Below are 27,361 nucleotides of genomic sequence, written 5' to 3' on the forward strand. Positions count from 1 at the left end.
CAGGGGAATCAAGGAGGGCTATTTAGAGCATTATTAGAGCCTGGGAGCTTCTGTAAAACTCTGTATTTACATACAAATACCCACTTCAACTAAATCCTCTCAACTCACAGTAAAGTATTCTCTTTCTGAAGACCAGTCACTCAGTTTATTAAAGGCAGATGCAGATTTTAATCCAAGTTGGTTTTTCTACAATATAAGGTCATTTCTTCCTCAGTGCCCAGTGAAGATTATTTACTATTTTCTCAACATCCTCCTTTGAATCACAGTCTCTTGGATGCTTGAAGACCACACACGTCCAAGCTTCACTCTTATGAAAACCTCTTTTTTCTCTGGGACAAACAGATCCCTTTTGCTGATGCATTTCCTATGGGTTCATTGCACCTTGGCTTATTTTCCGCTATAAGTCTGAACTAGTATAGATCTCAGAGGGAGAAGTGATATATTTTTCTAATAGGCTCAGATATTCAAGTACTTATTTGTCTTCACACTCTCTCTATTAATTTGGGAGTTCTTGGAAAACAAGAGCTATGGCATATCTATTACTGAGATACTTTTAAGAGAAGACTCCAGGGTCAGGTGTATCTAGGTAAGTTATTTAACCTCTATCAACCTCAATTTCCTCATGAGTAAAATGGGGGTAATGATATCCAACCCAAAGGATTATATTCAGGATTAAATATTGCAGACAAAGCTCTTTGTGTAAGGCCTGGTACTTTATAACCACTCAATAAGGGCTGTTATATTTTTATTATTTATATTCTGCTCAGTCACCTAGCACAGTCTCTGACATACAGTAGGCACTTCCTAATTATTTTAGATAAATAAGTAAATAAGTGAAGTAATAAATTAATGCCATCTCAAACGAGATGACTATCTCAAAGTACCTAGTGAATGAAAAAAGTTCACTGACCTAAGAAGGGAAAGAGTTTATGCCCACAGCATCTTTAAGCACCATGGCCTTTTGCCATTCAAATGACACCTGCAGTTGATAAAGGCAGGTGGTATTTTTAAAGATGGGTGAAACTGAGACAGAGAAAAATAAAATGAAAGACAAGTTGACTACAGAGAAATTCTGAGTGACAATTTAATAAATCGTCAAGAAGGGTTTATCCATCCCCTTCCCGTCTTTTGGGACTGGCCAAACAGTCAAGCAGAAGATGCCCCAGACCCTGGTCATGTTAGGTCTCTGCCATCTGAGACTCTGAGAAGGTCTCTTAACCTTTCGGTTGATCCTCAATGTCATCACCTGTACATGGAGATGCTGTCATGGGGGTGGCATCAAATGAATTGGAAGTGCCAAGTAAACCGAAAGTGTTATTTGTGTGAAAGTGATCACACTTTCACACAAATAACATATTCTTCTCAATCCATAATTTCCAATTCCCAGGGCTCCATGAATTCTCACTCATAGTTCCAAAGAATCATACAAACATTTCTATTATAAACAAGAGCAGTTCCTCAGAGGGACTCTGCAAATCTCTATCATTTGGGAGAGTCAACAGAGTAGTGTGGGCTTTAGAGACCAGCAGACTGTTGGGCTCTGACACTTATAAGCTATACGACCTCTGCTAAATTTCTGAAAATGCAAGCATCAGTTTCCCCATCCACAAAAAGGAGGTAATGCCGTCATCATCATAGGATTGTTGAGAAGATTAAATACGGTAACATATGTAAAGGACCCAGCACATAGTAAGTACTTAGTGAGTAGTAGCTATTACTATCTTTAGCTAATATCACGTCTTTATCTGTTTTTATCATATTACTATTTCTCCTCAATATTTATACTCCTGGGTCTTTGCAACATCAAATGACCATTACCTGCTGATCAATGCAATCTTTTTTCCCAAAACTTTTTGTCTAGAATCCCTGAGCTCCATTCTCTGCAAAGACATACTTTTCCAGGGAGATTTATCTGATTAAAAAAAAACTGCATTGAAGGTAATGAGAGCCATTTGCTGTCCTGTCCGATCTGTGGATGCATGCTGATTACCCAAGGCCTGATAAGAGCTTAGACTCAGGCAGAGTAAGCCCCGCAGGCCTGTTCTTCAGCACTCAAGTCTCTGAAGAATCCACCCCCCAAGCCCCGAATTCCTCTCATTGTAACTCATCTGGGAGGCTACTTTATGCCCACAGCCCTAAGCCAAGAATTCTTTAACCACGGAACCAGACTGCAGAATGACACTGAAGGTCAGAGGCACAGGAAAACTTCCCTAAGTGAGATACACAGGGACAGTCAGGGCAAAGGGAGATGGTTGTTGTAGAATTATAATTAGTGACCTAAGGGAGGAGATATGCACAGACATAGGTTTGACCTTGGACACTGATCTGAGTCATTCTGTGGGAGGGCTGTAGATGCTCCTAAAAGAAAATGGGATGGCTTCTTCTATTTTCTTGCCTTGGATTTTCCCAGAGGACATCCGGGTTTTCCCCAGGGACTGATTAAAGATTTCAGGGCTTTTTGACTCCAGTCAAATCACATCATTGATCCCAAGTACCCGCACAGCTAAATTCCACTTCCTCTGAAGTGCCAGGTGTAAAATCATCCATTTAACAAATATTTACTGAGCCCTGACCATGTGCCAGGCTCTGTACTTCATGAAAACCACACGGAAGAAGCTTGCCTAAGTCATGCTCTCGGGGTCTTGTCTACATAACACCTGATTGCCCCAATTTGGGGGAAAGGAAGGTTAGAGAGCTGAAGGTTGAGCTTGAACCGGAATACACCAAGGGCTGCCATGATTCCAGCCTTGAAACATGCACAGGGGGTAAGAAGAAGGGAAGTGAGAAAAGAGAAAACATCGACATAGTTTAAGCAAATGCAGTGCGGTAAGCCAGAGTTAGACAATCAAGCCACATGTTCCTTAAGCCTTAATTTTCTTATCTGTAAAATGGAGACAGACATCCCTACCTCTCAGGTTGTTGAAAGGATAAACTGTGATAAAATATGTAATGTTGTTTTTTGCCACCGGACAAGAAAAATTAAAACGAAGCTTTCTGAAAATAAAATGAGATGCTGTGAGCGGTAGACACTCCCTCTCCAGAACACACTTGATTATCTACAGGAAACGCTACCCTAGATAGACTGGGTTTAAGGAGCTATGATGCTCTAGGAGGACCAGCACTGGGGTGAAGCAAGTGAGTCACTCAGGGCACAAAGTTTAAGGAGGCGCTCACCCTCAGGTCTCCGCAAGTGCAGGGTTGGAATGTACACAACCCTGAGAGTGAGCGCCTCCTTAAATTTTGCCAGAAGCCTCATTCGTCTCACCCTGGTTCGTGGGGATACTTAAATAAAGCAGAAGAGTTTGTGGAGGGAAGGCTATGGAGAAGAACACACTGGAAACAATGATAAGGAATAAGAGACACCCCTAGAGAATCAGACTTCCCTAGGGGCAGGGGAAGAACCAGATGGAATCTCAAGGTTCCTTTCAGCTCCAAAGATCCAAGATTTTATCTTACTGCAGAGAGAATCATGTTCAAATACTTGTGCTTCTTACCCAGATAATGGTTCCTTAAAAGAGGCAGATACAGCTGTAGGAGGTGGGACAGGAAGGGAGAAGGGTGTCTTGTTCCGCAAGACCTTGGGGAGAAGTGGGCTCAGGGCATGCCAACTGTGTCATTCTGCTCCCAGGGGTGCTTAGCAGATCATGAAGTGAGACTAATAAAATGTCAAGCACTCCCGGGCCAGCCTAAGCCCCTTACTGCAATCAAATAAAATCAGAATTGCACAGCTGGCCAGGGGAAGCCAGCTGTTGACCTGAGGATGCAACCCAGGCAAAGCTGACGGTGACCAGCAAGGCCCAAGCTCCCGGTGTGAGAGCCACGGACAGGAAACTGGTTCAGCCCATAAGGCCAGAGAGCGCCAGCCTCACTCAGCCCCACTCCTTCCCAGGAGTCTAGGACACCCAGCCCTCCCACCATCTCTCCATTCCTTTCCAAGGACAGCCTACAGGCAGAAGAAAGCTTTCTCCCCCAAAATACACAAAGTGGACATTGACAAATGTCAGGTCTTTCCAACAGTGCACAGAGGCAAAAATTCATAAAACTCAGAAAAATTGATTCCTGTCCCCACCTGCCCCCAAATACTGCCTTCCTCCTCTGAAGCACTATGGCACTCCAATTATGCCCCTAGGCTAGGTGGCAACCTCTTATGATTGTTTATACGTACCTAGCCTAGTCTATCTGCTGAACTATAAACAACAAGAGGACAAAAGCTATTCATCAACAAATGATCATTGGGTATTCCCTGGCGGTCCAGTGGTTAGGACTCCGTGCTTTCACTGCTGAGGGCCTGGGTTCAGTCCCTCGTCGGGGAACTAAAATGCCACAAGCCTCACTGCACGGGCAAGAAGAAAAGAAGATATGATCATTGATTGCTACTACCTGCCAGGCACTGAATGAGACAGACACAAACCCAGTCCACATGGAGGCTCTTGTCTGTGGGCAGCGACATATTGATCTGCCTCTCCTCCACAGTGCCTTATTCAGATAGTGGGGGTGTAATAAATTAAAAGGATGAGAGGACTGTAGAGCAAGAGGACCCCTAGAAATCAGAGGAGCCCCCTACTCCACAATCTAGTCCCTTGAAAGAGACTGATAATCCATCCTGCTACCCTTCCCAGCTGGGTCAGGCCCCAGAACCCATCTCTGAGCAATCACTTAAAGTAAAACTGTTTACCATGCCTGATCTAATCCAAAACTTCCATTTCACAGATGAAGAAACTGGGAACCATCTAAGAAAAGAAAAAGAATTAGCCCATGACCAGAGCGAAAGTTAGATACAGAGCCGAGACTATATCCCGGTTTCCCAGCCCAACCTTCATGTTTTTCCCTCTATTCCACAGTGACCTTTATAATTGTGTCTTAAGTAAATCCTCATGGAAGAACAGACCTTCAGACAACATCCAACTAGTTGACTTGGTACAATACTTTCTGCACGGAATAAATACCAGCTCATTAGATTACCTCCCTGCCAAGGCAAAGGGGATTTTCTGGCCCAAGTCAGAGGACACACTGCCTGGAAACCAAGTTGGACACCCACCATTTGGAGGTGTCTTTGGAGAGTGCATTTCCCAAGCTTGGCCAGGCCACAAGTCAATGTAACCAGAGAACAGCTGAGAAATCCAGATGGATTATTCTTCCTGTAAAGGCACTGAGGAGGGACAATCTTCATTAACTTTCAGACGCACCATATGGACATAGAACAGAGGGTCAAACCCTGGCTACTTCCAACCTTGCTGACTCAGTGTTCCATCCTCATCTCTCATCTTTGTCCTTTCTCTCTCTCTCCTTCTCTCCCTTTTTCTCTCTCTCCTTCACTCCCCCTTCACTTCCTCACACGCACACTAAACTCCTCTTAATTCTCCAAGTCCTCACTCATCTCTAGACTTTACACATGCTGTTCCTTCTACTCAAAACACTCTCCTTCCCTATTTCTTCCAGGCCAATTCCATATCCAACCTTCAAGTTTTACTGTAAAAGCCACTTTCTCCACAAAGCTTCTTGGAAACCACCCCACTCCTGCCAAGTGCAGTTGGGTGCCGGTCCTCTGTGCTCACAGACTTCCTCGGTTATAGTACTGGCCACACCTCAGACACCTCCACTTGCCTCTTCCTCTCTCCTTCCCACCTCCCTTCTCTTCTCTCTCTGCACCTCCGACTCCCTCCCCCAGCCCTATGCATCCCTCCCTTGGCTATCCTCAGCCTCGGAGTCCCTCTTCTGCCCCTCACTTCGTCCTTCCTCCCTTGTTCCCACCCCTGACCTCCTGACTTCTCTGCCCATGGTGAACTCAGGAGATGGAGTCTGCTGGGGGGACCCCCACTGCTAACCCAGAGTGGTCCTCGGGTGCGTGGTGCCACGAAGGGTCTAACTGAAACTGTTTCTCCCCAGCCTCACTGCCAACCCCAGCTCATTTGAAATTCAGATTGACAGCTGCATATTGATTCCCTATTTCCAAACGATGCTGCAACTAGAGAATGAGAATCTGAGCATTGATCTGGCCGGTCTTCCAGCAAATCCCTGAGAAATGAGCTGTCCCACTGGAGAGAAATGTGGAGACTGCGTGGGGAGGAAGCAAGACATGAACACAATCATACTCCACCAAAGGGGTCCAGACAAATTCAAGTCCCAAGACCAGATGCGTAAAGAAGAAAAAAAAACAAGAGAGGGAATATTAACGGTTACTAGAATGATGGTGTAAAGCCAGAAGGACTCTTAGAGATTATTCTAATCCCCTCATTTCAGAGCTTGGGAAACTGAAAGCTGAAAAGGGAAGTGATTCACCAAAGGTCTCGAAGCTCCCACTGCACCCTGTCCCCTTGCCTCCAGTGCCACTGTGGAACCGGCCCCTGGACTTTTCCACAGTCTCTGTCATTAGGAGTGAAAGCTGATGGTCGTTTAAGTGCCAAAGTCTCCTAGTGTGACAAATGCCCCCACTAAAAGGCGACAGACAGTTCAAGGCTCTGTCCAGTCAGTGCAGCCATTGCCATAAGCCCTCTCAGCGAGGGACACAATGCTTGGTCCCGGGAGACCTTACGGTCCTTCTGAAAATAACTAGTAATCAAATCTGTCTAAATCAAGTCTGATTCACCACATTACATTTCAGTAATCCCTGAAACAATTTGCATCATTTCCAAATACTTTTATAGGGTCAGCAAATTCTAACAATCACGTGTTTCATTTCTCGGACTCATTCCCAGCTTCTGTGCCCAGTACCTTACTGTGTATAAGCAAAGTCTTCAGCTCACCAGAGGCAGTGGCTCCAAATGTGCATGAAGGGCCCCCGGATGCATATTTTCTCTGCACAAAGGTGCAAAGCACAGATTTACTTGAGAGGGCCCTAGAAATAATTCCGTGCAAAATGTGCTGTCTAAATATAGCCAGAAATGTACAATGATCATCAAGTAGAAAGGCATGGCTATTTTGACATTCAAATGGAGGATTTACCTGAAAAAGAATTAGAGAAATTTTGGACTAGGGCAGTAAGGGATGGGGGGATGATTTTAGGTCGTTCAACACATAATAACATAGAACGATTATTTCAGTCCTTCTCATTATCTCGGGAAGAAAAGTCTCAGTTAGGTGTTACTATGTCTCTAACACCTTTCCTACAGTAGCTGATCTTCCTTTGGAACTGAGGGGAGGCCTCAGGCTCGGGACTTCAGCCAGAAACAGGATATAACTAGGATTTTTAAACACTTCTCTTTCTGTTTGGTTTTCACCGTACTCACTGTTATGGCTGTCCTCTATTACGGCAAGTAATAGTGGGTTTTTCGTTTGTGAAGAGTGAAGTAAGTTTCTTTTTTTTAAAGAAGTGAGACAATTCAATGAAAACTTTTAAGTGACTAATAGTAGAAGTGGTACAAGAAACAGGGCGAAAATTGTGAACGTGATATCCAAGAAACCACTGGTCCATGTTACGTGGGAGAGGCTAGACTAGAGAATCTCAAAATTTCCAAGAATTCTGCTGTGTATCACCTGACAAAACAGAGGACCATTCGACTTCTTCTTCAACTACTTCTTCCCCATTTTTAAATGTGGTAGATTCAGAGTTGTGTATGTCGGGATTGCCGGCAGTCGGATACATGTTTTGATTTTCTTGGATAACAATACGACGAGCTTCACAAACAAGTAGCAATAATAGCTACTATCATGACCTATACCCTTCACAAGTTATACAAGTTTTTTCCTATACATTGTAGCATTTGGATGAGGCAGGACGTGAAAATTTGAGTTCTAATCCTTTCATTAAAGTGCTGTGTGATCTGAGGCCAGTTACTTAACCTCTCGGAGTCTCCATTCCCACCACTTCAGATCCCCATGCAAGGGTTGTTAGTGAGGCAATGGCCAGGTGATCAGACTGTAAACACCTTGCTGCAGATGTGTGAGCTAGAATAACCAGAGGACGCTTCAGCTTTGTGGAGTATTCAGATATTAAATGGCATATTTTGCTAATAGCAAAGGGCAGCAGATAATTTGGGGTGAATTCATTCTCTCACTGTACTGCCTAATGGGATTCAGGCTTATTAAAGAGGCCTAAGGGCCAGAGATGGTTGTGCTGTAGTAATTGCTGGGAGGGAGTACCACGTTCCCAAATCTTATTATCTGAGAGGAGGGGCATAGAGAGAACAGGAGCTTATGAAAGCTTCATAACTGCCACTCCAGAGTGGTTTGAGAAGTGAATCATAGCAGCAGCAAAGTCATAAATCACCAGTTGCGTGCCTGTGGTCCCCTTTGCCACACCAGAGCCACACAGCGGCCATGGGTGTGGTGCTGAATGGAGAAAAGGCTGGGACTGTGGTACCAACCGTGGGCCATGGAAGGCATCTGGCAGGACTTCCCCATCATGTGGGGACTATGGTGCAGCTGAAAGCAGCAGTGAGACCAGAAGAACCTCCAGCCTGAATCTCAACTGCTATACACACACACACACGCACACACACACATGCACACACACACACGGCGAACCATCCTTGGCGTTTGTTACCTGTGCTATCTCAGTTACTACTTGTGCAAAACTTCTTTGACATATCAGGCAACTAAAGTTCAGAGAGGTTAGGTAATTTTCCCATGGTCACACAGCTAGTAAATGACTGAGACAGGATTGATTCCAAATCACCTGTTCTTTCCACTCTTTTTGAAGTATTCTCCATTACATGTGACAGTACATTTCAGTAACACACACATAATATACCCACCACATACATACAGCCACGAAAGCATTTGACACTTTCACACTCTATACCCTGTGTCCACATACATGCCACATATACACACAAAAATGCCCACACTAAATACCACGCTTAACAACACATTTTGACAGGAACACAGGTCTTCACATTTTTGCATATCTGAATCTCTGTAACACAATCTACTGTACATCCACAGATGCCCCCACGCATGCTCTAGTCCCCACACACATCCATACACATCCATCCATTTATTCACATAACATGCATACACATCACACCTAGAAACCTACCCACATCACACAAACTCACAAATATCCATAGTCACACCTACAAAAACAGGAAAATGCATTTGTCTCTCATTCTGTTCATCAAAACGAGCCCTTCAGGATGTAAATAAGGAATGTTCAGATTACTAAGCATGAGTGTCTAAATCATCCTGGAATACCTCTGAACCTTCAAAGGAATAACAGATTATTTTCACTATTTTTCATTAGTGGGTATAATGGTCTAATTATTTTAAAATTGTTAGTCCATGCATGTATATTTATGAATACTTCTACTAACCAGGACATTTGATTAATTAAAGTAGCCTATTATTCATTTGTTCATTCACTGTGCAATTACTGAGCACATTATGTGGGAGACACACTGTGGTAGACACAGTAGGAGATTAAATAAACAAACAATAAATACAACCACCATGATTGCTGGTCTCGGAACACAAACACAAGTAACTACCTGACAAGGTAGCATGGCCATGACATGTGCAAGACAGGAAAGGCCCCCTTGAGTGAGGGGACACGAGAGGAGAGAGGACACAGAGACTAGACGGCTCTGAAGCGTCTAGTCCTAGAGAATGGGAAGACGATGTCGGTGCCACCTGGGCATCTGTGGTCTGGAGAAACAAGTTTGGGAAAGAAGCCGCGGCATTTGGTTTGGAATGAACTTGAGGCCTGGCAGGACATGGAGATGGACACGCCCCACCCCCAGGCATTTGCAAATGAAGAAAGGGGGCTTAAGGGAGAGGCCAGGGTGGAGAGATTTGAGAGCCACCCATTAGGGGGGATCACTTAAACAGTTACAACTCTGAGATCAGAAAAGGAACCGAGGCAAAGAACAAGAGAGGCAGTACAAACCCTTGGGGGACACGACGTCCTGCTTGGCTAGGTGACAGAAGCTCTCATTTTATGCGACACACACAGGCATCTCTCTATACATGCACTTCCTCCAACGTACCAGCCCTACAGCACACACAGCGGGGCTGCACTAGCTTCCAGCTCTCTCCTGGGTATAATTTCAGGACAGGGAAGCTCAGTTGCCCAAAGCAACAGAAATAATTGATCCTCAACCCTTAAGCTTCCAGTCTTGACGGTTCTAAGAATCTGCATGCCTCTGAGTGTGGCAGGGGAAGGGCCGCTGTTCTCAGACATCAGTACTTCTTACTGTGGCACGAATGAAGACCTAAAACTACTTTGTTGGGGGGAGTGGGGGGGCGGGGAGGGGTGACAGAAACAATGTGTAGCATCCCCAGCAGTCGGATTTCAAACCCCCCAACTCTTGATACACTGAGGCAAGCTGCCACTGATCGACTCTGGGACCTATGTCAGTTCCCTCACTAGCTGTGCCTCAGTTTTCCCAACTGAGCATTTTTGAAAGTATACGAGATAGTCCCATAAGTACAGGATCTAGGCTTGCTGCAGGTTCTGAGAACACCCGAGGTAAAGACGCCTGATTCAATTTGTGTTCCCAAATGCATTTGACTTTGGCATCTTTTTTTAGAAAATTAGTAACTGATTCTGAAGAGAAACTTTGGGGAAAGGCTGGACTATTTGATCTCTAACATTGTTTCTGGCTGCACTGTTCCACGGACCTATAAAAGTGCAGGCACCCAAAGCACAGGGCTGGGCCTAGTGGGAGGTTAACCCGTCAATCTCCTCTCCCAGGGAAACCGGCAGCCAAGTGTGACTGCCCTAAACCTTAGAGATGCAGCCTTAAAAGAGTCAGCAGCTTCTCAGCATCAATCAGACACTCGGCTGCCTGCCAGGATCCCACGCTGGCTAATACTTAGGCTGGGTAAACAAGGTAGCGAGGGCCTTACCTCCTTAAGGACTCCTATTACCTATTTCTCTAGCGGCTCTTATGGCTGGGTAAGCGACAGGGGCTGAGCAAGACTGGGATCTGATCACGGTGTGAGAAAGGGCCGTCATTAACCCTCTGCTTTCTCTCTCCTTTCTTAGCCTTGCTGCTTCTAAGGAGGCTGAAGCTGCCCGTTCCGCATCCAAGCCTATGTCACCCTCGGATTTCCTGGATAAGCTAATGGGGAGGACCTCTGGATACGATGCCAGGATCAGGCCCAATTTTAAAGGTAGATAAACTTGCCTTTCAGAGCCCCAGGGATCTGCTTTCCTGGATTGTGGCAGCGAGCCGCATGGAATTGTATGCAGATGGTATATGCAGGGTATGAAGTCCATGACTCTTTCCTCTACCCGAGGCAGATACTGTTAGTCAATTCACAGAGACCAAACAAAGGCTCGGAGAGCCCAACTCAACAGTATCTCTGGTTACCAGAGTCAGTACGTGAATTAAACTTACTTGCTTAGCTCCGGTATAATGGACAAAAGATTAATGTGGAATGTGGAAAAATGGGATCAAGTTTGGCTTCAGGCACAAAATTACTCTCTGAGCTTAGATAAGCCTCTTGCTTTCGCCGGGCCTCAGTCTCCTCTTCTCTGCAGGCATGGAGTTGGCTGTCTCTGTGGTTTTTAAACTATGCTTCATGGAGTTCTGGGGCTTTTACCCTGTGTCCCAAAAGGGAGAAACAGAGGATGGGATGAGCAAGCCCACCCTTGCTTCTCCCGCAAGCAGCTGCACTTGTATTCGTCTTACATGAGAAGCTTCCAACTACCATTCATCCACTGAAAGCTTCCCCTGGATTAACAAATAATTTTGGAACTCTCTTGCCTAATCAGAGTCTCAATCTCAAATGCCTAATAAGGCGATAGGGAGAGACTATGGAGAAATAGAGGAGCAGTCCCCTCGAAAGTGGGCGGCCCCTCCTGAGCCCCAGCGTGTAGTTACCCTACAGGAATGTGGGTCCCGTGCTGCCAGACCATCCAAAAGTCCAAGGAGAGCCAGAAATCAAGATCTACGTGAAACTTCTTGAATCCTAAAACATGTAAATTCAAACAAAACACGTTTGGGAGCCAGATATGCCCTGTGGGTAGCCAGTTTACAAACCATAACTGAAGTGATTTGAGAAGTTTCTTTCAGCTCACAATCCTATGAGATCTTAATGTCTTACATCAAGAGTGGACCAGTTCCCTTTGTCCACTGATGCCTTAGGAGGCTCTAACCATCTCTAACTGCTGGCCAGGTTTTCTGCAAGCACAGTCTTAAGGACCTCCTTGGGAGTCTGTGACCCTGACCTTCCTCCCAGCACCCCTGCAAAAATCTTATTTCAAAGACCCACAGCCAACCTCCTAATCAATTCTTGATTCCAGATGCCCTTCCTCACTGTTCCTTTTGGCTCAAGTCCAAGACCAAACAAGGGCTGCGACAGCTGGTAACGGCTTCCTAGTATCTGCTCACTCTGTCCCCCACCTTCTAAGTCCCCTTCTCAGAGCGCTCTGCAAACAGAAAACAGTCTGGGAAATGCACTGAGGTTTGTTTGGGGGCCCACCTCCCACCCCTGTTTACCTCAAGGTGCCTTGTTCCTGAGGCTGTTATCCTCCAGGATCGTTAGCATAACCTTTCTTCCCTCAAGGACAGGTAAGTCGGCACCCAAGCCCTTCACCAGGGTCACAATCTCAAACACCCCAAACACCCAGAGGGGCCCGGCAGATATGGTACATGATTGAAGCGGGTTGGGGATAAGCAGAGAAAACCAGAAAGCACAGGCCCCTCTAAGGGCTGCCACTTCTCAGCTCCTGCCCAGAGCTGCCAGATAGGAATGCAGGCCCTGGGCATCGGACCTTCCAAGATAAGACTTAAGTCTGGGGATTTATGTGAAATCTTCCCAAGTTCGCAGCTAAATCACACCTTTGAAACACCATTGGCCAAATCAAACACATCAGAGAACTGACCACCAGGTTGCATCCGCAGCAGTTTTCAGGAATTCCATCCCACTGCGCCCCCTGGTGGGATCTCTTGGAACTCCAGCCTGAGTAGAAGTGCCTTGGTCTTGCTGGTTTGCTGAACGTGGGTGCATCCAGGGTTCATGCGTTAGTTATCCTTTGTGCATACCACTGTGTTTGGCACAAAGAAGGCCCTCAATAAGCCTGTCATAAATCAATGAATGAACGAATGACCCCACAAATATGCTAAGTAGAGCTGTTAAGTGACTTTCCCAAGTCACACTGCCAAGACTGGGGACTTTAACCCAGCTAGCTGCTCTGACTCAATTCTCTGTCCAATGCTAGTGATTTATTTATTTGCTTATCTCCTGAGTCGTTTATTTATTTACTTACTTACTTAGCAGTGAACATGTTTAAGAAATAAAATTTCACCCAGACTGTAAGACCGTTGAATCGGGGCCCTTCCCCTCCTCGCTTTGAAAACCTTATTCCAAGCACGTGGGCCCAAAATATACAGGACTAGATAATCTCTTAGGCCTCTCGCAACCCTGCGCTGTCTCTAACCCCTACAATCCCCTCGACGATGTGGGCTTTGTGCAACAAATGCAGCTTCTTGGAACCTCACCCCAGGAGACAGGGAGCAAGATTTCTCTACTCTCCCTGCGGTGAGGGCTGAAACATTGGTTGCAGGGGATCCCCTGCCCCTGAGCCCCATGGCCTCGTTCACGCTTCCACCCAGGCACACGTGAGATTCCCAAAAGCCCCCCGCAAACTACAGAGCTCCTGAAAAGGCCAGGCCAAGTAGGCCCAGTGACCCCGACACAACAGGAAGATGCCTGCCTGCTTTGAAAACTCCTCAGAGTGATTAATCACACAGCAGGTTCCTTCAAGCACTGGAAATTGTGCCTGCTCCTGACTCTCTTGAAGATAGGGGTGCCGGGGAGAGCAGCCTCGGTCTGCAGAACATAGTGGCAATGCAACTCGTAATACTGAAGCAAAGAGCTCGAAAATTGGATTCTAACCCTCCCACTATTTACCTGATATCTGTGACCCAGAGTAAATCACTTGACACATCTGGGCCTCTGTTTCTGCACCTGTACAATGGTCCAGTAGGACCAGGCCCTGTCAGCCTCGGTATTCTATATCTTCGCTAAGACTTTGCATATCACAATGGCTCCCAGGATCAGGGGCACAGCCCAATGCAAACATATACACAAAAGCAAAATTAAACTATAATATTTAATGAAATATATACATTATGCTGCTGCCAAAGGCAGCCAGACTGTAATTTTCTTGAGGATAATTTAATTTCAGATTTATTTCAATGAACCACACCTCCCCATGGGATCATTTTGGCTGGCGTCCTCTCGCACACATAAATCAGGATCTAATTTATATGGGAGTCACAGCACCAGACACTTGCAGGGCCTGGGTGGGAACTCTGTGCACGTCATTTCAAGGCACAGGCAGTAACTCTTTGGGGCATCTTAATGGTATGAAGCTAAATGAAAAGAAAAACCTGGATCTGAGTCTAAATGAGGGGAAAAAAACCCTAGTGGGCCTTTGTTTGGGTGAAAGTGACCAAGGAGGCAGATTCCCGCTCAGCATAAGGACAAAGTTTTTAGCAAGCAGAGCCATCCGACTATGGAAAGGGCTGCTCGAGACGAAATGAGTCCCCCACTGCTGGAGGTGATCAAGCGCTAAGCCTTGAATGGGTAGCAGCAGTTCCTAAACCTGGCTCTGCATGAGGATCACCCAGGTCGCTCATTAAACAATAAACTCTGGGCTAATCCTCACAGGTTTGGGTTCACTGGGTCTGGGTCTGGGCTGAGGAATCTGTAGTTTAACAAGTTTCCCAGATGATGCTACAGCAGACAATCCCGTCTGCACCTCAGTTTGGAAAGCAATAGATTAGGTGACTTTTAAGAGACCTTCCAAGCACCGAGTGACCACCTAGAGGGGTGACGCAAGAGGGAAGAGATATGTGGATATATGTATAGGTATAGCTGATTCACTTTGTTATAAAGCAGAAACTAACACACCATTGTAAAGCAATTATACTCCAATAAAGATGTTAAAAAAAGAAAAAAGAAAGAGAGAGAGACCTTCCAGCCCTGAAATTCTATACAGTAACATCATAATTCAAATGGGTAGCTTCCATAAGGGAATTCCAACCCCATGGAGCTGAGAATGACTGCCCAGATCAAGATCTACTCTACCAAATTGTTGGGGAAATTGCAACCCAGAAAAGGGAAGGGGCGTGTCTCAGGGCAAACAGCCAGGGAGAGCTTGGGGCTATGTCTAAAACCCAGGAATCCTCGCAATCCCTTGGAAGGAAAACCTGGATTCTCACAGCAGGATTGAGTCCCTTTCTATACACCAGGATTTCTGAAAAGAAGGAAGTCTTGGCTGAGTTTGGGTGAAATGCTTGGGCTACTTTTTCAAGAGGAACAGAGAGGAGTGGGTATCAGAAAACTTGGGTTTGAGTCCTGGCTCCACCACTTGCTGGGTAAATAAGCCCAGGTGAGTTACTAAAACTCTCTGTGCTCCACTTACGAAGCTGGAACAGTAACTTTGCCCTGCCAACCTCAGGACCTCATGCGGATCAACAAGAAAGTGGACCTGAAAAAATTCACAAATGGCATGTCACAATCTTCAAGTGAAGGATTATGACCTATTATCCAAGTCCTACCCACCTTCAAGGTCAGCTCAAGGTCATCACCTTCATGACGTCTTCCCTAATGCCTCACTCTTCAGAACCTCTCTCACATCTGGACTCCTACTGCTTCTATGACCCTTACCCACGGTCTCACATTCCTCCCTGGTTATTTTATGCCAGTCCTCTTATCTGCACATGTGGAAGCCCAGTGCTTAAAATCCTGGATTCTGCCACTCTGTGACCTTGAGCATAACCCCTTCCTTTCTCTGAACCTCTTTCAAAAAGTACAGCCATTAAGACCACTAGCTTTGGAATTAGATCAATCTGAGCTCAAGCTTGACCATTTACTAGCTGTGTAGCCGTGGACAAATAACCTCTCTGAGCCTCTGTGTCCTCATCTGTAAAATAGAGGGAATAACCATGTCTTCTCATGGAGTTGTTGAGAGGATAGAATGAGATAATGTTAGGAATACTCTCAGCACAACAGCAAAACTTGCTCAGTAAACGGTAGCTGCTGTAATTAATAGTATAAAATGAAGAGACTGGACAGAGGTCAGTTGGACAGAGGTCCCTCTAGCAATGAGATTCCAAAGAGCAAATATTCCTCCACTTCCTTCCTGCCCTTGCAGTAGTATTCAAAAAGCTTGCCTGGAAAGTATTTAACAAAGACTTATGGACTTCCTTTGAGGTTCCCTCTGGATGCCTCAGCTGGTAATTCCCATCAATGCCCATTCTTGGTTCATAAGTTCAAGGCAAGGAACTTGCTGTTCCTTGCGATTCCCAAGATGGCCTCCAAATGTTGTAGCTGTAACCTTTCGGCCACAAATTAGAAGGCAGCCGATGGGGTTTGGGGAAGGGATTTCAACCATATGGCAGGATGATGAATTATCCTGTTAATGAAAGTACATCCCGGCTCAGCCTCTGGTGTTCTATAACTGGTGCTCACTCGGGGACCAGGGAATCTGGCACAGCAATGTGGCTGGGAGTCCCCGCTGCTCGGGGGTGGGGTGCAGGGCAAGCAAGGGTCTCCTCCACCAAGGGGGATCCATCCCTGAAGTCAAAATCCCACAAACTGGTCCTATCCTGGGGATTTCTTTGTGGCCTTGGAACTAAGCAGGAATCTCTCTTGATTGGCAGGTCCCCCAGTGAACGTGAGCTGCAACATTTTCATCAACAGCTTCGGTTCCATTGCGGAGACAACTATGGTGAGTGAGTCAAAACACAAGCTGCTATTTCCTGCTCGGGATATCTCTCTCCCTGAAATATCTACCCTCTGCGCTAGTCTTCCCAAGGGAAGTGGAAAATCAGGTGTTTTTTCAGCTCTTCAGTGGTATACTATGGGATTTGGACATTTTTACTGTCCTAGTCAATGTTTTGGGTGAAGACATACATCTGAAAATGGCCAAAGAGCTAGCAGGGCTAGCACATGCTCAACACTCAGGATTACAAAAGCAAAATTCTATCAACAGGTGAAAGTTTTAGATTAAAGCAAATGTAAAGACCTGCTTTTAAGTTTAAAATTCAACTGCGGAGTAGCAGAAGACTGGTTACAGAAGCTGAAATGGGTATATTGATTCTTCTCTCTACTTTTGTATGTATTTTTAAATTCCCATAGTAAAAAGTTTAAAGTAAATCAGTTACTCTAGGAAAAAAGACTAGAAGGAAAAATAACAAAATGTTAACGGCAGTTATCCCTGGATCGTAGACTTATGCATGATTTCATATCCTTCAGTATTTCTATGTTTTTCTAATCTCTACAAAGAGTAAATCATACATTACTAATTATAAATAAATGTAATGCTACTTTCAATTCCTTTTTCTCAATCCTTACAAAACAAAAAATCAATTATACTTGTTTTGAAGGGAGCAATCTAGCTTGTGAGAAAATAATTGAGGCAGTTTCAATCATCTCCTCATGAGCAGAGGCAGAAGCAGCCAGTCAATCACCAAGCCCTGTAGATGTCACTGCCTTGAAATCCTCTAAACCACCCATCCCCAGATGTCCACCTGACCCTGGTCCAGCTCAGGCTTCCATGGTGCCTGGCCCACATTACTGCAAAGCGTCCCAAGACTTGCATCTTGCCCACCTCCAATCCATTCTTCCTCACACGGTGGTCTTTCTAAGATACAAACCTAACTACGCCAGTCCCCTGCATTAACGCCTCCCTGTGGACCCCCCTCCCCTTCAGCATTAAGCTTGGAAGGCCCCTCTGATTCTGCTCGGCTGCATCTCTTCCCTCTCGCTTCCCATTCTGGATAAGTGGAATTGTCCGGCGTTCTCCACACGGGCCGTGCTCGCCCTCTGGTTTTCAGCCTTCTCTTGATGCTGCTGAGGTCTCTGCCCAGAGCACCCATTCCAGCCTCCTTTCCATTGCCAACCTCCAGGCTCCCTTAACTCTCTGCTTAGAATGACCTCCACAGGGGGACATCTAGTTTTCAAGGGCAGGAGCCCTCTGTGTCCCCCTTTGCCTGGCAAAGCAATAAAGCTACTCTTTAAAAAAAAAAAAAAAAAAAAAAGAATGACCTCCACAGGAAGCCTTCACACTCTAACACGTGTGTACACGTGTGTGAGTTCATGTGTGCGCTTGACCTAAGCCTGCGATGGGTCCCTTCTACCCATTCTCGTGACACGTGCTACAATTCCCATAACAGCACTGACCACCTGCACTTACACTCTCACAGTCTGCTCATGTGTCCCTCCTCTCACTATAATGTCAGTTCTCTGGGGGCCAGAATCTTGTCTCATTTCCTGTGGTAACCTCGGCAGCTGGCACAGTGATCTAATAACAGGTCTCAGTCATTTTCTAAAATAAATAAGCCAAATCAGATATATTGTCTGTTGATTCAAACCATTATTTGGTCCTAAACATTTATGGAGATCAGATCTAACCTTCTAGTCCCAGACTGGCAAAAATCACTGAGCTCCATTATGTCATGGGGCAAATGGTCCAAAATCTATGCTCCTGCAAAGAGGTCTGTCTTAATATGGTCAAGAGACCCTGCCCACATCCAAAGGAAAAGCGATCAAATCCCTAAAACTCATAAGCCTTTTATCTCCATATGGAGATGGTCCTACCTGTCGGCTAGGAACCAGCATGGCTGCTTTTCACTGGGCCTCCAGGTTCGAAAGCCAAGTCTTTCCACTCTGTGAATGGATATCTTATTAGAGCTTCTAATGAACTTCTCCGCTTTTCTTCTTCTCCCTCCTAAATCAGAAGTGCACTGACATCTGCATTATTCATAGTCTCTGTGCGGTGGGTGTTGACACTTCCTCTCTTCTTCTGAAACGGTAAAGAGTTATCACACCAAGTCAGGCGCCACCCGGTTATGTTAAGAACTTGGTTATCCAAGGACAGGTGTACATATCTGCACTCCAACACCACCCCCACCTGTTTCCCTGTAATGGTCACAAAGAGATCTATTTCCTTGTTACAGATTACTAACGGCGTAGTGGTTGGCCCTTATTTTGTGTGGTGGTTAAAAGCCGAGACCCTAAAGTGACGTAGACCTGGGTTCACTCACTATATGTAAGAAGCTGATTTGGTTTGTATCTTTAAGCCTCAGCTTCACTGTATGTAAAATCCCAGGGGTGATTAACATCATACTACTTCACCAAGTTTTTTTTTTTTTTTTCACCTCCTCAAGTTATTACGGATGGAAATTATGTGCAGGGAAGTGTTTATCACAGTAAATGCTTCGTTAAGTGCTCTTAATGTTTTCGATGATGATGATGATGGTGGCGATGATGGAGGCTCTGGGCACTGAAGCCCCAAAGCCACCACTGATTAGCTGTGTGATCCTGAGCAATTCCTAGACTTCTCTGAGCCTTACCCTTCTCTGGTATCTCTTTGTCTACCTTTCCAGACTTCATTCCTGCTGCATACTGCTTTCTACAGAGACAGTATAGCGATTAGGACACAGTCTTCCATGCCCAGACAAAATCTGAGGCTCAGCTCTGTGGCTTTGGACAAGGTAGCCTAAGTTAGCCTCCTCATCTGCAGAAGCAGGGGACCAACAGCATCCACCTTGTGACCTGTTGTGAGGATTAGGAGATAAGGCACAGAAGTGCTAAGTGCAGGGTCTGACACATAGTACACACACAATGAATGTCAGTTATTATTATTAAATGCCGCTTGTAATTTTCAACACATTTTCACACTCATTCTCTCACTTGATTCCTTCACCAAATACTTACTGTAACGACCACTCTACAAAGTAGACATGGCAGACACAATGTTCCCCAATTTACAGCTGAGGAAACCGAGATTTGGTGACATCACATCCCAGAACTAGTTATTGACCGAGCAGGGATTAAGATCCAATCCTTGCAACTGCCAGAACATTGAAGAGCACAGACAGGGGAAATTGAGGGACCCCAGGCCCACAAAGCACACTGAAGCAACAACCTAAGCGCTATCAAAAGTGGAAATCCAACCTCAAATCATGCTAGGCTCAGCATGCCTCAGGAGAAAATAGTAAGTAATGAAAATGGAGATAACCAACAAGGGGAGCGCAGAGAGATGGCCCCCTGGAGTGGAGATCAATAATGTTTAGACAGAACATAAAGGATTGGCGATGAGGTGCTTCTTTGGGAATGGTCCACAGCTGACACAGTTTTGCCCTTATTACCTAAAGTTAATCAAAAGTAGGAGTTGTCATTTTCCTGCTTCCATATTCCATAATATGTGATTTTTTTCTACTGGGTTCTTAATTATCTATATGTGTTTAATTTACATTGCAGATGATTTAGGGGAAAAAACTAAAATCTCAGAGCTAGAAAAAACCTTAAGAAACTATCTAAGTCAGGGCTTTACCTTACTAAGAGGGAATCTGGTGGCTAGAGAGGTGACGTCGCCTGAGCAAGGTCACACAGCATGGAACAGGTGTGACAGAAACCCAGGTCCAGTGCTCTTTGCAGTGGCCAAAGTTCCCCTCCCCCTCAGCTTCTTTCTCCCCAAATCCCACCAACCAAACCCTCTGGACCACCTTCCCATTCAAGCCTGTTTCCTTGTCACTCAGAATACGCTTAGAGAGCAAGAGTGGACTCGCACTAATGTAGTAACAAGGGCAACAGCCACACATTAAATGCTACTGTGTGGCAGGCAGTACGCAGAGCACTTCCACGTGTTTCATCTCATTTAGACCTCACAACAACCCCCATGAGCCAGGACATGTTATCCCCATTTTACAGATAAGTAAACTGAGGCTCAGAGAGGTTAGGTCACTTGCATAAGGACATGCAGCTAATCGGTAGCAGAAGTGGGAATTGAATTCAGATCTATACCACCCCAAACCCCACGTTCTCCTGAGCCAAATATAAACATTTAATTTCCGGATGTTTGGGATTACCCAGCCCTTGCTTGTTTCTTTTCATCATAAAGAAGTTAGAGCTAAAGGGGAACTTCATTGAACAGACATGCTCAGGCCCCCAGACTTTCATCCTAGGGCTCTGCCTCACCAGCCATGCAAAGAGCTGGTCGTGCACCCTGGGTCCATGGTAATATGGACATAGTCCCAATGTCAGAAACTTTCCAGGCTGTGTCTGTTCTCTAAGAGCAACAGGAGTGCAGAGCCACTCTGTAAACAGCTGGAGTCCCCAGGCCTGACTGTCTGCCTCTCAGACCCTGGCTTTATTCACCAGAGCTGAGAGCAGAGAAGGCAGCCAGCAAAGCAGCAGGGGTCTCTATCCGTTCCTGATGAGGGGAGGGCTGAGGCTGGCTGGCCTTCATCTGACCTTTCCAGCGACTCTCTTTGAGTCTATGCAGTGAGACGAAGGTAGAAGCAGGGACAGGAATGGACGAGGGAGAAGAGGGAAGGGAGTCCTGGCCTAGAGCAGCACCTTCGGCACTCTACAAGAGAAAGATCTGGAGCTAGGACCTAGAGGGAACCATCCAGCTTGTCTGGACACGTGTGCTTACGAGTGCGCCTAAGTGTGTGCTCTGCAGCATCTATACGTCATGGAGCATGTGTGTGCATGTGTATATTGTGGGACCATGTGTTTGTGCAAATGTACACGTCGGCCTGTGTATATGTGTACGCTAGTTTGAACAGATTTAGACAGGTAACCTCAGAGAGAGATGTATCTGACCATGTACAGGTATGAACATAAGTATGTGTACTTCTGTGGTTATAAATGCACATGTGAATACATGTAGTGAGGATGTGCATGTATCTGCGTACATATGTAAGAATACGTGAAAGTGCTTAAGAGTGAGAACACATGAAGGGTATTATTTTCACACAGGTAATTGTGTGTGGATATTTGTGAAGCACATGTTTAAGTATGTAGCAGCATCTGAGCCAGCCATATGTCTGTATGCATGTGCATGTGAATGTGCGTAAATACAAAAACACGTGAATAAGTGAAAGAATATTTAATGTGTAACAGTATGTGTGTCCGAGTATGTCGATACATGTGTGCAGGTGTACATGTGAGTGTGCACACGTGGGGACATGCACACAGCTGGAATTCATGTGGAACTAAATGTCAACAGATGTGAGACAGAGACAGAGTGTGTGCATGTGTGTGTGAGTGTCTGTGTGTGTGGGTTCTGACGTCCTTTGGGCATGAATCTCAGCATTTCCATTATGAGGACATGTGCTCCAGCCTCTCTTGCCAAGGGCTGGGCTAGCCTGGCACAGAGACAGGCACACTGTGGCCAGGACCCCTGGCGATTGGCAATGGCCTATGCAACTACCGTCCACACGTTTGGCCTTATTTGTCGATATTAGGGGGGCAATGGACAGAGCCCTGAACCAGGAAACAAGAGACCAAGGTTTGAGCTCTAGCTCTGCCACAGTTTAATACCACTGAGACTCAGTTCCCCCTTGGCACCTGGCTCTAAGAATGGTGTGCAGGAATACACAAGAAGTGGGTATGAGAGCTCTTTATGAATGCTACAGAAATGTAAAGGATTATTAACTATTGAACTAATCAGCCAAGGACTCCAACACATAAGCCTAAGGAAATGTCTTTCTAGTTTTTTTTTTTCCTCCTGTTCCCTATTTATTCATTTATTGTTTCCACCTCCGTTTTTAAGGTCCTATACTGTATGTGCTGAATAGGCTGTAAGGATATAGATCAGTTTTACTCATATTAGGCTAGGCTTTCCTGCAGCAGCAAACAACCCCTGAAATCCCAGGGTCTTAGAACAGCAAAGACTGATGTATCACTCACCTAAAGTCTGCTACAGATCTGGGGGACTCTCCAGGACTACTGTCCTCCACGTCGTGGCTGAGCCTTGCATTTCCACATCAACATGCGATTTCACATTTGCCATGAGAGGAAGAAGGCGCTAAAGGGGGGCACACTGGCAAGTAAGTGCTTCCCACCCAGAAGTGACATATACCACTTCTGCTCACATTTCACTATCCAAAGGAAGCCACATGGCCCTACCTGAAGAAAAGTAAAATCCTCCCATGTCCCCAGAAGTAAACAGGAGCCAGGTAGGTCTCTGCTTTCAAGGAGTCTATTGGAGAAGGTGGACAAGGAAACCAAAGAGAATACCACAGTATGATGAGCGAGATTACAGAGGTATGCACAGGATGCCATGGAACACAGAGAATAACAGCGACCAGCAGCAATATTAGGCAACACTTACTGAACATGTATTATGTGCCAGGTGCTGTGAAAATGCTGTTGTGTGGTTTTGAGTAATTTTTCTGAAGTAGAAATCTGATCATGGTTCTCTGCATGTTAAAACCTTCCAGGAGTCTGTCATACAGAGTGAAGGAAGTCAGAAAGAGAAAAACAAATACCATATGCTAACACATATATATGGAATCTAAAAAAAAAAAAAAAAATGGTTCTGAAGAACCTAGGGGCAGGACAGGAATAAAGACGCAGACGTAGAGCATGGACTTGAGGACACGGGGAGGGGGAAGGGTAAGCTGGGACGAAGTGAGAGAGTGGCATGGACATATATACACTACCAAATGTAAAACAGATAGCTAGTGGGAAGCAGCCGCATAGCACAGGGAGATCAGCTCAGTGCTTTGTGACCACCTAGAGGGGTGGGATAGGGAGGGTATGAGGGAGATGCAAGAGGGAGGGGATATGGGGATATGTGTATACGTATAGCTGATTCACTTTGTTATAAAGCAGAGACTAACACACCATTGTAAAGCAATTATACTCCAATAAAGATGTTATAAATAAATAAATAAATAAAATAAAACCTTCCAGGAGAGAATGCCATTGTAGAATGACCCAGAGAGGAGAGGGGTTTTAAAAGCTGGTGTGTGTTCAACAGCAGTAAAAGAGGAGACAAGTCAAGTAAGAAAAGGGAATCGCATCCAATGGGTTTGGCAATGGAGGATGGGGGAGGGGAGCGTGTATGAAATTAGGGAATGCGATTCAGGGGCACGACGAAAGCACAAGACAAAAGGAAGTGAAGACAGTGGGAAGATAATTCTTTCACAAAGCTCTGCTATAAAGAGAAGGTGAGGTGGTGGTGGCGTCATTTGTCATTTATTGAGCACTGTTCTAAACACCAGGCATCCGTGGTTAGCAAAGTACGGGGATCATTTCATATAACACAACAATCCCATTTTATAGATGAGGAAACTGAAGCTCAGAGAGGCTTAATTCACCCAAGCTTTTCCAGCCAATAAACACCATCACCAGTTATTACCCCCAGGCTGCCTGAAACCTGGTGCCCTGCTCTTGGCCTAGGCCACCTGCTGAGTGTGGGGCAAGAGGAGAGGCTGCAGAGCCAAGGGGATGTCAGGGTCATGGGAGGACAGGACTTCATCCTGGTCTCCTGCACCCTGGTTCGGCTAACAAGTAGGATCTGTGCAATTCTATCAGAACTGGTATTGAGAGTAGCCATTGGCTATCCATCCCTGTGGATATTTGCAAATAAGACCTCAAGATCTATGAAAACAGCTACCATGCGAGGAGGTTAAATGCCCCTTATGTCCAACCATAAAAGTTAACACATTGTTTAGGAAGCAGTCACTTCTGAAGGCCAGCCTACTTCTGGGATCGATTGACTAAATCAAATCAACTGATTGAATGAATTGGGATCAGTTGATTGAATGAATTGATTTTGAATCATAGAAGATAAAACTTAAATCCACCTACTTCTTTCCAACTCTGCTCCTGTCAACTCTAGTTCACCTTGGCACCATCTCTATCCTGCTTGACTGAAACAGCCTCCTAACTGGCCTCCCCGCCTCCCTTCCTCCCCTTCTCTACCACTTCCCATAGTGCCTTTTAAACCCTAAATCACTTCACAGCATTCCCCTGCTTCAAATCCTGCAACAGCTGCTTAATCCTTTTACTACGCTCAGCTCCTTCTGCCCAGAAAAATCTTTGCATGAATGGCTCCTTCTCATCCTTCAGGTCTCAGCTCAGATATTTCTTCAGAAGGTCCTTCCCCGACTCCCTATCTAAAAATGTCCCCCCTTACAGTCACTGTCACATCATGGTCTATTATCCTCGGAGTAATACTTAAAAAGTAAAAGGTATTGCTTGTTAGTTTGTTGCTTTGTTTGCTTTTTTATTGAGAGTGGGGACCCTGTCTCTCTCAGTCATCCCTATATTTCCAGTGCCCGGTACTTTGCCTGGACATAGGAGCTCAATCAATATTTGTAGGGAGAATTAACATTGGAGGCTCTCCAGTTTGAACCCCCGTCTGTTGTCAGAACCTCTGCCACAAATGTTGTAGTTTCTGCTTGCACACCTCCAGTGACGGGTACCCCTGCACCTCCCCAGGCAGCCCCCTTCATCTTGGGACACCTCTGACGTCTCCATTTGCTCATGGATTTCATTCTGATCCTGGGGCCACAGAGAACCAATCTCTGCACCTGACAGCCCTTTCAATAACTGAGGTCAGTCCTCTCGCTCCCTGGCCATGCCTGGCTCCCCTGGCCATTCTCCCCGGTTCTCAGTCCCTTTCCCATCCAGGGTGCTCTCCGAGTAAAGCCAGCGTGTCAATTTCCACCTCGAGCTGAAAGGCCAAGCAATGAACCCAGACCCTCAGGAGTGCTTAGAGCGGAGCGCACCAGGGCCATGCTCGTCCTTACTCTGGGTTAGTGGGCTTCAAGGCATTGTTTTTAACAGCAGCCCACCACCACAGTCCATTTTTAAGGTGAATCTTATGCAGCACTTTAACACACTGATTTTTGAAAATGGGCTGTTCTGGAGGAAGTGGAACAGAAGCCAGGAATCTCAATGCCTTGGCCTTTTCCTCAATCGGCCTCCCCAAGGTAGCTCTGGGGACCTCGTCAGAACCCTAAAATCATTTCTACACACACCACCTCAAAGACGTTTCAGTTTAGTGACTTCCCTGGCCATCCAGTGGTTAAGAATCTGAGCTTCCACTGCCGAGGGCATGGGTTCGATCCCTGGTCAGGGAACTAGGTGCAGCCAAAAAAAAAAAAAAAAAAAAAAAACACAGTTTAGGTAACAAGTCACAATGTTGACTAACACTATGCTCATGGACAGCAAAACTCTGGAACTTTTTTTAAAGTATATGAGCAACAGATGAAAACAAGTTTTGTAGTAAGTCCAGTAAAAAAGAGGAGAGAGAGAGAAACAGGAATGCCCCTGCTTCGCCCTCTCCCCCTGGCCCATCTGAGTTAACCACTGCAGAAAACACTTTAGTGTATGTCTTACTGGTCTTATTTCCTTGAATGTAGCGATACATCCCTTCGTTATTACACATCTTTATCTAAATAGGATTGTGCAATACAATTTGCTTTTTTCACTTCACCGTGTCTTGGAATCTTTCCACATCACTACATACAGGTCTACCTCATTCTCAACGTTCTACACACCCTCAAATTTGGAAACATAACAATGGTTTATTATTATTACATTCAGTATGTGACAAAATGATTTTAATCAGTATTTCCAGATTTACGGCCCGCCTGTAAAATTCCATGCTCTGGACATAACATCACTTCATGGTATTTAACCACTTGTCTCCTGATGGGCCTGTAGGTTTATGCAGCTTTCACTATTACAAACAAGTGCCACAATGAATAGTCTTGGACATGACTCTTTGTGTGCTTCCTTAGGATATATTACAGAAGTGGAATTACTTTATCAAAGGACCTGCACTATTTTGACAAATATTATTGCCCAACTTGCTCCCAAAGAAGCTTCAATAATTGTTCCCACAACAGCATTCTTATCCCTGCCAACTCAAGATATTATCAAGCTTTTTAATTTTACCAAATGGGATTTTTTTAATGGTACTTCATTGTCACTTTTAATTTTCACTCCAGATTCCTAGTGAATTTGAGTATCTTTGCTTTTTTTCTTTCTTTTTTTGCATAATGGGCATTTTGAATAATATTATAAGTTTCTTCTTTTACATATACCTCCATAATCCATTTGGAGTTTAGTTTGCTGTAAAGTATTTGGTGATGGTTTAACTCTATTTTTCTCTGATTAGATAGCAATTTTCCAGCATTATTCTTAAGTAGCCATTATTTCTCCACTGATTAGAAATGCTACCTTTCTCATAAACTAAATCTATATATATATATATATATATATATATATATATCCACACACATATATACATATATCTGTTTCTAGTCTCAGTTTATTGTCCCATTGCTCTATTATCTGTTTCCACTCTATTTTAATTACTATGGCTTAACACTATATTTCTATATCTGGTAGAGAAAGTCCTCTGTTTTCTTCTTTAATAAGGTTTTCTTGTCATTTCCAGTCCATTTTCTCTTCCATACGAACTGTAGAATCAGCTTGTTGATGCCTATAAAAATTGCCTCAGATTTTGACTGAGGGTGCATTGAATTTATAGATTCACTTGTAGAGAACTGACATCTTAACAATATTATGTAAATGTGGTATGTCTCTCCATTTATATAGGTATTCCTTTATGCCTTTCAGTAAAGCTTTAGAATCATTTTGTTGTGTGTGTATGTGTGTGTGTGTGTATATATATATATATATATATATATAT

General features: G+C 44.9%; 1 protein-coding gene across 1 annotated transcript in view; it reads left to right on the forward strand.

Moving 5' to 3' along the window:
- The window catches only part of GLRA1 (glycine receptor alpha 1), a 92,008-nt gene that overhangs the window by 21,440 nt on the left and 43,207 nt on the right, over positions 1–27,361 (forward strand). Inside the window, exons 2-3 of the mRNA XM_082455703.1 lie at positions 10,925–11,052; positions 16,557–16,624. Coding sequence (XP_082311829.1) covers positions 10,925–11,052; positions 16,557–16,624 — 196 coding nt within the window. The remainder of the gene's footprint in view (positions 1–10,924; positions 11,053–16,556; positions 16,625–27,361) is intronic.

Source organism: Balaenoptera physalus, assembly GCF_965194825.1.
Source record: "Balaenoptera physalus genome assembly, chromosome: 3".
Taxonomy (NCBI): domain Eukaryota; kingdom Metazoa; phylum Chordata; class Mammalia; order Artiodactyla; family Balaenopteridae; genus Balaenoptera; species Balaenoptera physalus.